General features: G+C 48.4%; 2 protein-coding genes across 3 annotated transcripts in view; both read right to left on the bottom strand.

The window, feature by feature from the left end:
• pinx1 (PIN2 (TERF1) interacting telomerase inhibitor 1) overlaps window positions 1–8,044 on the bottom strand; it is an 11,869-nt gene extending 3,825 nt beyond the window's left edge. For both annotated transcript variants that reach the window (XM_085938039.1, XM_085938040.1), the window contains exons 1-6: window positions 7,973–8,044; window positions 7,391–7,500; window positions 7,131–7,223; window positions 6,914–6,992; window positions 6,570–6,659; window positions 3,480–3,562 (exon numbers count right to left, since the gene is read on the bottom strand). In XM_085938039.1, the coding sequence (XP_085794165.1) occupies window positions 3,480–3,562; window positions 6,570–6,659; window positions 6,914–6,992; window positions 7,131–7,223; window positions 7,391–7,500; window positions 7,973–7,991 (474 nt within the window). In that variant the 5' untranslated portion in view covers window positions 7,992–8,044. The remainder of the gene's footprint in view (window positions 1–3,479; window positions 3,563–6,569; window positions 6,660–6,913; window positions 6,993–7,130; window positions 7,224–7,390; window positions 7,501–7,972) is intronic.
• A 2,080-nt stretch (window positions 8,045–10,124) lies between these two features.
• tdh (L-threonine dehydrogenase) lies at window positions 10,125–13,023 on the bottom strand. Its single transcript, XM_085938038.1, has 9 exons — window positions 12,744–13,023; window positions 12,089–12,266; window positions 11,869–11,911; window positions 11,735–11,805; window positions 11,506–11,655; window positions 11,257–11,429; window positions 11,088–11,178; window positions 10,752–11,021; window positions 10,125–10,685 (listed from the first exon to the last, which is right to left on the bottom strand). Exons 1-9 carry the CDS (start codon window positions 12,750–12,752, stop codon window positions 10,546–10,548), a joined length of 1,125 nt encoding a protein of 374 aa, XP_085794164.1. The 5' UTR covers window positions 12,753–13,023; the 3' UTR covers window positions 10,125–10,545.
• Between the last annotated feature and the right edge of the window lie 327 nt (window positions 13,024–13,350).

A 13,350-nucleotide genomic window follows, 5' to 3' on the forward strand; every position in this document is an offset into this window, starting at 1 on the left:
CCTGGCTGTGATTTATTCAAGTCGGTGATTAAAGCGGGGAATCTTTGGCCGGTTAGCTTCGGCGGACACTAATTAGCCTGGCCCCGTCGTAACGAAGACGCAGAAACCTTCTTGCTGTTTTTTTTCCCGCCTCCTTCCAGCGCTAATCTGTAAGTGTCAGCGAGCTGGCCGACGGCGCTAAACGTACAACTGGCGGTGGGGAGCGTCGTTTAGCGGAGTGTTGATATTTTGTGGCGCGACGGGTGATGGGGGTAGCGGACAAAAGGTTAAGCCTTCAATTAGGTGTTATCTGAGTGGCTCACTTTAAGCATGACGCCCTGCGAGAGAGAGCAGCCGACCGTGAAACTGCCACGCCAAACTTCAGCACGGCAACGACATACTTGCACCGATACGAGCAAAATATTGTCATGACAACCCAGACACGATTTAGGATGGAATTGAGATGTTGAAATAATTGTAGTTGAGTAGCAAATTGCTTCGTTTGCACGGATTACGGCACGAATCCAAATATTTATAAAAAAATGAACATTTCAATGCTTGGTTTTAGGGGGATGAATTAAAAATTCTTTTGTGGTTCCCGGTATTTGCTAATTTTGATGATTTTTGTCTATTCAAGGGTAGCATCTAAAAAAATGGATTTTTTGGTTTAATGCAATATCAGCAAATGATCACAAAGTGCCCCCCCCCCTTCCCTCCACCTAAACGCGGCATCATATTCATGAAGGAGGTAACCCCCGCCGCCATGCGATATTTCATGCGGACGAGGTGTGGGCGGCCAAGCCTCGCAACAGGTGCCCCCCGACGGGGCTCAGCTCAGCTCGCAGCAGGCGTGGGAGAGGCCGTAGGGTGGGGGCCGGGTGGCTGGGGGTCACGCTGACCCCGAGAAGGCCGGTCGGGCGGCGTGCCGAGCGTCTGACTCCAAAACAAGGCCTGTGCCAACTCATCTTTAAAGCACTTGAAAAAGGGGACTTTGCAACCATCTGGTTACTCTGTCCAATTTGGGGTTGCTTGCTTGGTAAACTCGCAAAAATCTACTTCAGAATTTTGAAGCTATGACAGACAGAAAATTCAATGTGAGATTTTTGCATCCCTATTTTCTGTGTATTGACTGTAAAAATTGACTAGACTAGAAATTATTTTCTTTCAAGTGGCCACAAAAAAAAAAAAAAAAAGCCCTTACGATTCAGAAATGTGTCACCACAGACAGCTCGGAATGTGCACTTGGGCAAATAAAAGCGTGCCTCGTTTCCACCTTTCAACTGAGCCGGCGCTTTTAAAAAATGACTAACTTTTGCTGATGTATGAATCGGCGGGGAGTCTATTTATCAGCAGGCCCCCTGCGCTGGCCCGCCCGGGTCCCTCAAGTCGCCAGCCGCCGTGCTCCCCTTTGACTGATTAATTAGCCAATCAGAGGACATTTTTCACCGGGCGGCAGAGTGGTTTATTTCGGCTAATGCCGGGCTTTCCGGCCGGGGGCCCGCCGAAGCCTCGTCTGCTTTTTCAGCCGGCTCGAGCGGACCGGGCAAGAGGTGCCGGGGAGATAAATCAAGCCGGACCGCAGCCTCCGAGCGGCTCCTCTAACGAAACCCCCCGAGGAGGTCGGGGTGGGCCGGCGGAGGGCCGCGGGACTGCCGGGGGCGCTGCTCGCCCGCCGATAAGCGCGGGGGGAGACTGCCAGAGCGCCTTCATTTAAAAAGCGGGCGCCTCGTTTTTTGATACCTCGCCGGCCTGTCGTTTGTCACGCCGTTGAGTAATTGTGTTGGGGGGCAACTAGAGGAGGCGGGAGGGGAGGGGGGGTGGAGTGCGTGGGACGGGTGATGGATAGCGCGGCTGTGCAGATGGACGGACGCTTCACCGCTGGCCCAAATGATGTCATACATTTGCTACATGGAGGCAAGTGGAAGCTTTGCAATGACACTCCTTTCCTTTTTCAACTTTGTCTACTTTACTGACAAAGTTATGGAGTGCAACTAATTGCTTGATGCATTTTCTTTCTTTCTTTTTTTTTTTTTTTTTTTTTTTTAATGGTCTCTCCGATTTTCACCAATCGAGGAACCGGAAGGTAACCGCCGTGTTCTGAAGGCTTCGCCGGAATCAAAAGTCAGCCTCGTTGTTATCGTAAGGCAGATCTGGGCATGATCTCAGGTGGACCTGATGTAGCCGGACCCATCTGGCTTTGCTTTGATGAACACGTGCGCGTCGGGGGGAGCGTTGCGAGCAGCGATAAGAGGTGAGCAGGAAGCGCGTCACCGCAGAGGAAGGAAAAGCGCCCAGCGGTGGGCGAGCGGACGGGAGCCTGGAACGGGACACAGCAGCGGCGGCGAGCGGGCTGAAGCGCTTGAAGATTCATGACGGGGTGTCCGCGGGTGCCGAGGGGCGAGAAGTCGACCCAGATCGGGTGGCGTCTCCTGGATGCAGATGAGCGACAACGCTCGCGGACGGCGAAAGCAAAAGTATTTTCAATGTTGTAAATAGCCGAGCGGGTCGTGAATCACCCGCGCAGCTCGGAGGCTGCCGGGCTCGGATACGAGGCCTCGCGGGACGCCATTGTAATTGTCTTGAATTTTTTTTCCAATACAGTCGCTCAATGGCGTCCCCCTTGGCTGAAAAATAACAAGCCATAACCGAGCGATTAGGGAGCGAACTGCGTTGCGCCTTTCCAATGCTAATCGGCCGGGGAGCGGCGGCCATTGTGATGCGCCGGCTCGACACCTGCGAGGGGGTTTGTTTGGGGGATTCGTCCGTGCCAATTTCTTCAAGACAAATGTTGGAGATAACAAATAAAGCCAAGGAAGGAGGGAAAAAAAAATGTGTGTCACATTACTGAGGAGCCTTCTCTGCAGTGGCCCAGCATGCAGCTGAATTGCACCATTTTGTCTTTTTCAAGTCACATTTTAGTAAAAGCGACTGCAAACCTCCAAAAATTAGAAGGCAATAAAGAGCTGCAATTTTGAAAAACTGCCAAGAGCAGATATGGAAACTTTTTTTTTCTCCCTTCCACAGACCTCAGCAGTTTTTATCAGACTTCAATACCGCGGTGTGCACCTGAGGAGAGGCCCGGGAGACACGCGTGTGATGGTGGAAGGTGGACGTGGTGTCGGCGGTTCAGAGTGCAAATCCTTTAAGTGGATTTGGGCGCTCTCGCCACCCATCAGTGGCCGCTGGCGGCGACGTTAAAAGCCGCACGCTTGGATCAGGCTAATCCCGGGCCACGGGCCGCCTCATGAGGAGGGACAGTGCAATAAACTCGGGCCTGCATCAGCACCGGTAATTTTGGGTCACCGTTGCACTTTAGCTCAGCTTGGGCCAGGTGGGAAAAGCGACGCCATTTTGAGTTTGTTTTCACGTACGGTTGGACCTTGACTTGAGAGGGCCGCAACAATGGACTTTCTTTTCAGGCAATTTGAAGGAAAATTGCTCCTTAGGTCTAAACTGAGTAGCATCGGACGTCCCTAATTAAAAGTACTTGTGCGACATACCTGCTTGTGACGTTTGTTTGCCCCGGCTCTCTTTCCAAAGATACAATTGAGGTCCGTTGCACTTCGGGAGGAGAGGTCTTTACCTGCAATGACAAAAGACGTTTCAAAAAAGTGAAATAAAAAAAATACATTTTGAACTAACAAAGGGATTTTTTTTTTTCAAACACAATGGTAAAACAAAACCAAATACATCGGTGCAGAACAAAGCTGCTGATTTTATTTTGTGGGGCGGCGGGGAGACTCAAGCGATTATTAAGCGCCACATCTCCCACTTACGAGCAGTGCGGAAGGACGTCGCCAAGCGCGACGTCTGTCGCCAATGCGGAATTATAAAAATGCAGACATCTTAAGTGTATGTACGCAAACTTGAAGAAAGGGCGGCTTTGCTTGTGTCTGCCGGGATAAAACGGCAAAGAAAAATAAACTCGGGGCCCCGCCTCCAGACTCCCAGAACTCTCGGGGCCGCGGCCGGCCTCAAAGAGCGCACACTCGTCCGTCTCGGGCCCGGGTCCTGTTCGTACAGCTGCATCCTCTTCCTTCAGCGCGCCTCTGATAACATTTGGTTATTTATTGCTCTACCAGCTCTATCTCCCCGCACACCCTTTGGCTTTTGGAAGTCGCCGTGCGCATGCGAGGCTCTGAGAAGCTCAACCAAGAAAGCCAGTTAAATAAATAAATAGGCTTGCCGGGAGGAGAGCGCGGGGGGGACGCGCTGTTCAAAAGGGGTCCAGGGTGACCCGTCGGGAGAGGAAGAGGCTGTCAAAAAAAAAAAAAAATTGGCCGGCTGGCAGGTGAAAGTGCAAATGATGTGGTGATAAAAAGCCCACGTTTCCTTTTTCGCGTCCAAAAGGTGGCAGAGGGCCGAGCGTGTTGTTCGATATATCGGGTTGCCGGGGCTTCGCTGAAGCGGTCCGACCGGACGGTCTTACCAACGTTATTTCCAAAAATAAAATCTAAGCGGTGATTACACAATGGTGGATGATACGCACGGCGCAGGAAGAATGTAAGGAGCAGGCTGCGGGCGTGACAGCTGATGGATGGAGGTGGCAATTAAAAGTGGGTTACCGCTTTATGCCGCGGGCCTGCCACTAAGCAGCAGAGATTTCACTCACCCCCCCTCGCAAACACAAAACCGCCGCTAACAAACGCCATCAATCCTAGAAGAAAGAGAGCGCCAACGTCAACAAGAAGTCGATAAAAAAAAAAAAAAGATGGGAGGGAACCATCCAGATAACTTTTGCCATTTTCACCTCATCGCCAGTAAATATTTGCTAATTAAGCGTTCGCCGAGTGTAGCATCACATTAGCATTGAAGAAATTCGGTGTCATTAGGTTAAGTCGCTTTTTGGCCTCATCTCAAAACAAAACCTCTTTGGCAGAGGTAATTATGACTTCTGCCTAGCAACGCACAGGAGGCACGGCAAGCGGCGCTCGACTCGGCCGACCACACCGTAACTATCTTGGCAACCCCAAATTTGTTGTGTATGGATTCAGATTTCCAAAATGCCCCTGGCGAAAAAACGGGAATCTTGTGAACGCACGCGAGCTCAATTTCCCATGATGAGCCTTCCGCTCTAGAGACAAAACTGTTTGACAGATGCCATCGAGTCAGGTGTTTCCTTTTTTCTCGACGGTGGCGGCGACGCAAAGGGGTCTCCTCCAATGGATGACTTGTCAAAGTCCCGGGGGGCAGTCACACCGATGACAGCTCGGGGGGTGCGAGTACGTCCCGGGGCAAAGACAATGAAAGAAATCAACACAAAGTGGACGTAGACATTTATCACCGCTGAAAACTCACCAGAAAGCTATTGTTAGAGCCACTTGTCACACGGGCTATTTTTAGAGGGGGGCAAAGATGGAGGTCCGCTGCTGGGGTTCATGATTTTTTCCAGAAAAATATATCATCATCATCATCATCATCACCCTTGCGCAGGTAGCTGACATCCAGCGGACACAATTTGCCTTTTAATCAGGCGGGGTCATCTGCTGCGTCCACATAGATGGACGCGCCAGATGCCCCAAACAGGAAAGAGGAAGCGGCCGCCGAATGACGTGGGGATGTTCCACATCCAGATGTTTACCGGCTACCGCAAAAATGAACGACTTTAACAAATGGCAACTCGTTCGCCCCCCAAAAAAATATCCCAAAACATTTCTCAATGGTGAAATTCAGCTTGCGGGAGAAAAGCCAAGAGAGTTTATGTAGGTACGTGTCGAAATCATGACAAAAAGATGAATGACAAATAGCCTGAAAAATGCAGCTGATGTTCAACTCGGTGAGTCAGCGTAGCTCAAGACGCGCATTTCCTAGTTAGGCCAAAAAGCGACAGAAGCCCTTTGTCTTGTTTTGGTTGCGTTATACTTTGAGCTGAGCTTTCTTGCAACGCATTCCAGGACTGACCTTAGATGTTTCGACTGTCAATGAAAGCTATTGGCGCAGGCTAAATGTCATTTGCATCATTAATGCGAGGCGTTTTCACATCTTTTTTTCTTGAATCAAAGTGAACCCCAGTCAGCCCTTCATCTGCCAACTGTGTGCAAACGTTAAGTGGCTTTGTAATGAAATATGACCTGGCGCTTACTCATTTTGCTCTCCAGTCATCCCTAACGACGAGTTCCTCCTTGTGCCTATCACTGTGTCGGCCTTGTCTGGCAAAACTTCCTGACATGCAAGAGAAAAAAAAATAAAAAAGAAGAAAAACCTCCCCTGGCAGTGACCGGGCCGAGTGACCTCGCACGGGCCGACGGAGTCCTGATGAGCGTCTGAGCCGTGAGCCAAGCGAGGGGGTGCGTCTCAACGAATGGCATCAAAGTTTAACATTAATAATAAAGAAAAATAAGGGAATTGGTGTGATGTTCAGCCAAACGCTTGGCTGTATTTTAGAGAACTTGTTTTAAATCCAATTACGGCGCAAGAGAGAGAAAACTATCTCGCTTGTACAAAATGGCAGATGTTTCAGTTGAACATTATTATAATGCGTTTAAGACAATAAGTTTAAAATAGGTGGGAAATGAAATAAAGACTACTGTTCCTAAATGTAACATATGAGCAGCTTTAGGTTCCAACTCCAGTTTTAAAAGGGCACGCACCTTTAGCAAATTTCATGTAATGGACTCGCTTTTTGGATGTCTTGGATTTCTCTTCCAGGCTGAAGCCTTTCTGCTCCTCTGGCTGAGTTACTGTAGGGCACACGAGGGGAAAAAAATATTACAGAAATCCAAATGAATCCTGTGCTACTTCATTTTCCCACACGTCTCGTTTGTTGCACTGCATCACCCTCTAGTGTCCCTAAAAAGTACAACAATGTAGGCTTCACTCAAAATATGTCAAGAAATCAACATAACGGTTTCTTAATTACTTCTCTGGGGGTGTGTAGCTTGCTAACTCGAGTTTTGGTTCCTAAAGTAAGTCAGAAAAACGTGTCTTTTATTACCAGAGTTGTTTTGGCCATGACAGTTGTTGAGCTGAGCAAGGAGGTCATTAAAATCGTCCTGGTGTGCGATCCAGTTGTCCTGGAAAGAAAAAGCACAGGCCAGAAAGGCATAGTTAAAGTGAATCGGTAGAGACATCCAACAACACTTGCACTCGCTCGGCATATTTTGTTTGCAGGAAGCAAAAACAAACAAAGGTTAAGTGAAAGACAAGCTCACCTCCTGGCTGACAACAACTCCGAGGCCAAGGGTGTTGTTTTTCACTTTGACTTTGACATGCTCGGCGTCACCTTGCTCATGTTTGCCCAGGCCCTATGTGCGACAGAGTCCAACTCGAGTCAAAATCATTTATAATTTGTTAATATCCATTGATATTAAATTGAATATACATTCATTGCATGTGGTAAATGTTGTGAATGGTATTTTTATTTCTAAAGTTGTCATTGAAGGCTTCCAAAGAGGGTAGCTGGGACACGCACCTTGCCCTTGGCCCAGCCCATACTTTCCATCAGCTTTTTCCCAAACCTAGAATCGTCATTGCTCCAAGTACTGTTCCGCGGGTCCACCGACCACTTTTGCTTTCTACGGGCTGAAAAACAGAGCAGCATTTACACAAGAGGAATTACTTTCAGAAAATTCATGAACACTTCCAAAGTCAATGTAAGTGATGGGGGGGGAGTGTTCGGTTTTGTATGCAGGCAGGTTTTCAGTCTTAACTGTAGCCTCCTCTATACGTCTTTTTCATCAGCCAGTATTAATGAAGCAAAGCTGAGTAACAAATAAGCTAAAAATCACACTACGTTACATTATAGAAAGAAGAATAAGGTGTTATAAGACATTTATTACGAGAACACGCTAGCTTTAAACGATGACACACGTGCCCATAGAGAGATGCTAATGTTAGCTTTCGGCACTTTTTACGGCTATTTTGACAGACAGGCACTGTTGTTAAGATTCATTTAAAGGTTTATCACTTAATACTCGAACAGACACATTTCTGGAAAAAAGAAAATCGTCAATTATCAATAAAAACAGCAAATTAAACAAATAAATTTCCTTACTTTCGGCGAGCATGGACATCTTGAGGGTCCTCAACCGGCTTCATGTGTAGAAGTCTCACAAGATGCCTGACGAGAATAACACGGCGTCTTATCAGTTGCCGGTTTAAAATAATTTTTCCAAAATTTATCTATCCATTTTCAATATTGTAGTGTATATCACAGGGAGCACATAGTGATGTCATTTTTTTATTTATTTGTTCTTGGATACGTTTTTAAATACAGGAACGTTTTGCTGTTTTACAAACAAAACAGCAGAGGGCGCCACATCCATAGAAAAGAGACGTTTATAGCCATTCAAGTTCAATGAACCCGAAAGCCCTCCGCTGCCATTTTTAGGGGGGGTCACATGCATTGAGGAAAAAAATAAAACTGGACACTTCACCAAACGTGATACAATTTTGCAGCAGTTTCGAATTCATGACTTGGACACTGAAAGCTGCACTTGAATATGGGCTCTTGTTGTAACTCCCCCCCCAAAACCAGCCAACTGCAGTCCTTTGGCTCAGTTGGTTTCCTGGGCAATATTCTTGTCCCCCTTTTTATGTAACTGGCTATTTGCAAGGCGACATTTTGGCTTTAATGCTTATGATTTAAAAGTATGATTCACAAGGCGAGTCCAAGGCGTATCCGTGGGAGCTCACTCGGACATATAATTTTGGGTTGTTTTGCGGCCTTAATTGTCAAAATAATGTCTTGGAGCGGATGAAAACAAACTGCGCCCTAGAGTTTCTTGTGATATGAAACAAAAATGAATGCCTCTGGATCACGAAGCAGGGGCCAATAACAGTGTTGACAGTTGACTTCCTGGATAGTGTCTGGCGAGATTCTGCAGGAATGCTGGATGGAAGCGTTCTTGGACAGCTGACCCAAAAGAGGTGTAGAGACAACTAAGCCAGTGGAGTAAAAACACTTTGCATTTTCACTCTTATCTAATTAGGTAAACTTGCAGCGTTACTAGGTCCCGACCCACTTTGAACTGCAACAAGAAGTTATTCTTGTTATTTCTTTAGGATTGTCAAATGAATGTGTCAAAAACTCCTTGAAAGCAACAAAAAACGGTCAGTTGTATTTGTGTCTTCTCCCTAACACGCAGTCTGCTTTTACATGCCGACCCCACGGGGTGGTGACGGTTGTGTGGGCCTCCGTCGCCACGGCAACAGGTCTACCGCACTCCATTGTTATGGATCTCTCGCACCCCCCTGTCGTCTGCTCCCATGTAAGCCTGGGCACACGGTGGGAATCTTCTTACAGCCGCCGGAGCACTGGGAGCGTTCCCATTGGCTGACGGGAGCCAAGCCTGCGGCTTACATAAGTGCCTTGAAAAGGAAGGTCTCCCCCCAGTTCAACTACCCCGATGACCTTTGTTGCTGCGTGAGAAACAAGCCCACCGCAACCGACTTTTCTTGGAAAGCAATATTGAAACCTCGGAATGTCCAAGCAACATTTTGGGCTCAACTCACAGTTTGGGCTTTGCAGAACAAAAAAAAATACATGGAAAAAAAAGTTGTTATATGTATGCAAGCCCACTGTTTACAATTTTATTCTTTCTTAATACTATCAAATGGTCTAATAACTTTTTTTTTCCGTCTGAACCTGTTTTGAAGGCCACTGAAGAGTCTCCAGCGTGACTGCACATGGCATTAATTTCAAAGTCAACTATTATCGTCGTGGCACGCGTGATGCTTCTCATCTGCGGTGTGCGTTCGTCTTTGCTTCACATGCACACACACGCGGAAAGACTCCAGGGATTACATAAACTCCTGCGGCAAGATCAAAATAGCGCCACATACTAACCTCAGGTCAACTAGTTCCCGCCTGTAATGGAAAATGCTTATCAGACTTACAAAACAAGAAATCAAAGTCAGGCTGGAAAAGGAACATTCCAGAGTTGGCCGAGAAGACGACGACCTAGCAAAACGAATCATGAAACTGCTTGTTGTGAGCTGTGGAAATCCCAAATTTTCAAAGAGGAAAAACCTGAACAGGTGTGCAAAGCCACAGGGCAAGTACAGAAATGTCAAGAATGTTCCCAGTGCACCGAGTGCACGACTAATTAAATGCCAATTTTGCATATCTGCTCTTTAAAGTAGTTCAATTCTAAACCATCCATGTTTTGTAAATCAGCCAGATAAAAATAGAAATGGGGCCAAAATATGCCCAAAAAGTGGTTTATTGTCCACAAAAATATTCTAACAGCAGAAAAGAAACAAATAAAGCAGTTTTTTTTCCCTGAAAATAACATTTACAGAAACCATTTACACATCTCAGACTAAAAAAAAAAAAAAAAAAAATCAATTGGAAATATTCAAGCGCTTTCACTGGACACCAATAGAAAGAATAAATTATATTGCGGAATAAACAAAAGAATTCTGAAAAAGTATTTCTCAGCACACCTCCTTGCACAGGATTGCTTTTTCTAAAGGGCACCGCTAGCGAGCGAGCGAGAGAGAGAGAGCGAGAGAGAGAGAGAGAAAAAGAGAGAGAGAACAACTATGTACACAGGCCACCTCTTTGGTCATTCTATACACTATGTACAAAAAAAGCTACGTTAGCTGAGCTCAGGCGCTGCGCGGCTAGTTGGCGTGGGCCATGCGCGTGTCGCCGCTGAGGAAGTTGAGCATGGTCTGCACCAGCTCGGGCAGGTCGTAGTCGTGCTTCCAGGCCCAGTCGCGCTTGGCGTTGGAGTCGTCAAAATCCATCGGCCAGGAGTCGGCTGCGGAGAAGGAACCCACCGGGGTTAAGGCGCATTTTTCGCTCGCCCTCGCGCGCTCCAATTTACCGATGGCCTGCCGGACGGGATCCACGTTGTACGAGACCTCCAGCTCGGGCACGTGCTTGCGCAGCTCCCGCACCAGCTCTTCGGGCGAGAAGCTCATGGCGTTGATGTTGTACGTGCGCATGCTGAGCGTGTCGGCCGGCGCCTCCAGCACCTCCAGGGTGGCGCGCAAGCAGTCGTCGATGTACATCATGGGAAGCCGCGTGTCGGGCCGCAGGAAGCACTCGAACTTGCCCGTCTTCAGAGCGTCGTGGAAGATCTGCACGGCGTAATCTGGAAAAGGGTCAATCCATGTCAACGCTGGGAATAGAAAGTCATATGCCAGAAATAATCCCTCACCTGTCGTGCCCCCGCCGGGCATAGAGTCGGCAGAAATGATTCCAGGGTAGCGGAGACAGCGGAAGTCCAGGCTGTAGCGATGGTGGTAGTACTGAAGGGGGGGGGGGGAGTAGAGTACAAGATAAGCCTTCAATCCTTGACCACCAGTTGAATGCATCCTCCATCTTACTTCGCCCATGAGCTCCGCGTGGACTTTGGAGACACCGTAAATGGTGCGGGGCCTCTGCACGCACAAGTCGGGCGTGGGGTTGCGAGGCGACGTAGGTCCGAAAGCGCCGATGGTGCTGGGGACGAACAGACGCAGGCCGTGTTCGGCGGCGATGTCCAGGATGTTGTGGAGGCCTGACCGTCGACGAGAGGAGCGAGCGGTTAACCAAACTCCAAAAAAAAAAAAAAAAGACACTTGCGAGAGACTCACCGGTGATGTTGACGGATCTGGCCAGGGCCACGTTGGCCTCGCCCACGGCGCTGAGAAGAGCGCTGTAGTGGACCAGCCAAGTGATGCGGTTGTTCACCACAATCTCCCGCAGGTTCTTGTAGTCCAAAATGTCAGAGTAGATAAACGGGCCTGATGGCAAAACATGGGCTCACTCACAAAATCGACACCTTGCCCGCCGATTGCTGATTTTCAACTTTAGCTGACGTACCGCTGTGGAAAACGTTGCTCGACGGCTTCCTGATATCGGAGAGGATGACGTTGTTCTTTCCAAAGCGCTTCCTGGAGAGCGAGGCGTGTTACACAAGCACCACACGCGCACAGTGGCCCAAAAAGGATTCTTACCGTAAGAGTTTAGCCAGCCCCACGCCGAGCTGCCCCAGGCCACCTGCAATGGACAGTTGACAGTTTAGCTCCACAAATAACTCCAAAAAAACCAGGATGAAGCTGAGGGTCTTTTGTTCCGAGCTGGCGCACGACTCGGGTTGCCTTGCCAGCCACGGCAACCCACTGACCTCCTTACTTAATTCAACAAATACAGTCCAGTCAATTTCCACTCACTCACCCGTGATGAGCACCTTCGGGTGGTCTGTCTCGGAAAAGGACACCGAGTGGAAGCTGGCGTCGGACGTGACCTGGCGCGGCGAGAAGCTGATGGAGCGCACCGCCACGGCCAAGGGCCGGCAACCGCACGCCTGCTTGGCCACCTTGCTGAGGGTTCTGATGACGGCCATACTTGCAACCTGTGAGGGCGGATTTATATTTCATCACACCGACCGGGTGGAAAATCCGTTTGACTGCCACCCTTTGTGCGTCTTTGAAAGGCCCTGTTGTGACCATGTTTTCGCCACACGGGATCTTTTCCATGTCTCGAGTCACGTCCCAAGAATGCAAATATTGACCAAACTCATGTAGAAGCGGCGGTGGACGACGAATGAGTGAAGACATGCGAGCTGTATTTTAATAGGAACAAAATGGACTCCCAAACTGACAGAGGTTAAGATTCTAAAAATGTAAAACTCGCTCAACTACCTTCAAGGACAAATGAACATTTCACGGAATTTCCATTCTATCGATTAAATTTTCACTTTGTTTCTTTTGCTTGACCATTTTCGCCACTATTTTGATGGAACATTTATTCAGCTCACCACTAAGCATTTCCATTCATCTATTTCCATCCAGTTCACGCGATTTTTGTTTTGGTGGGACCAAGTACTCACTGTGTGCATTATGCAGCTCCCGCAGAAGGAAAGAGGAAGAAAAAAGAAGTAGTTTTTATACAAGGCTGTGCCCTGCCTTCGACGGCGCCCAATCAGCAAGGGAGGGCGTTTATTGGAACTGTGACCACCCAAAACATTACGCAGCAGCAGCAGCAGCAGCAGCAGCAGCTCCTTTGTGTTGGCCTTTGAATGGGACACAAGCCGATTGGGTGGCAGCGTTTACACAAAACCCCCCCACGCACATGACGCATAAAAGAGGCTGACGTGGTGCAAAGGAGCCCACCAGCAGCAGCACCACCCGCCCCCACCACGCCATGTGCGCCGCAGTGTTGAGAAATGTCGGACGTGGCTCAAAATCATGCGAAAATGGACATTTCAATCAATCTTTGGCCTAATATCATTTCTTGGCGATCGCAGTGGGTGTTAAAAACAAAGGAAAGGCGCACGTTCCATTACGGAAGATTGGAAAAAAAAAGTGTTCTTGTAGAATTTGTGCGTACTCACCAGTGATCGACGCAGTCCGATTGGCTTTGGAGTTGCTCTAAAACGAGTTGGGCGTGTGTCGTGATGCTCTTGGTGTTGTTATGTGAAGCCAGTGTTGCATCAG

This window comes from Syngnathus leptorhynchus, chromosome 18 (assembly GCF_054491065.1).
Source record: "Syngnathus leptorhynchus isolate UIUO chromosome 18, UIUO_Slep, whole genome shotgun sequence".
In the NCBI taxonomy this organism is placed as follows: Eukaryota; Metazoa; Chordata; class Actinopteri; order Syngnathiformes; family Syngnathidae; genus Syngnathus; species Syngnathus leptorhynchus.

Coding starts and splice junctions, on each gene's coding strand:
- tdh (XM_085938038.1), bottom strand. Junction 11,656..11,734: donor GAGCAACGTTTTCCACAGCG/GTACGTCAGCTA, acceptor TTTTGCCATCAG/GCCCGTTTATCTACTCTGAC. Junction 10,686..10,751: donor TCCCGTCCGGCAGGCCATCG/GTAAATTGGAGC, acceptor CCTTCTCCGCAG/CCGACTCCTGGCCGATGGAT.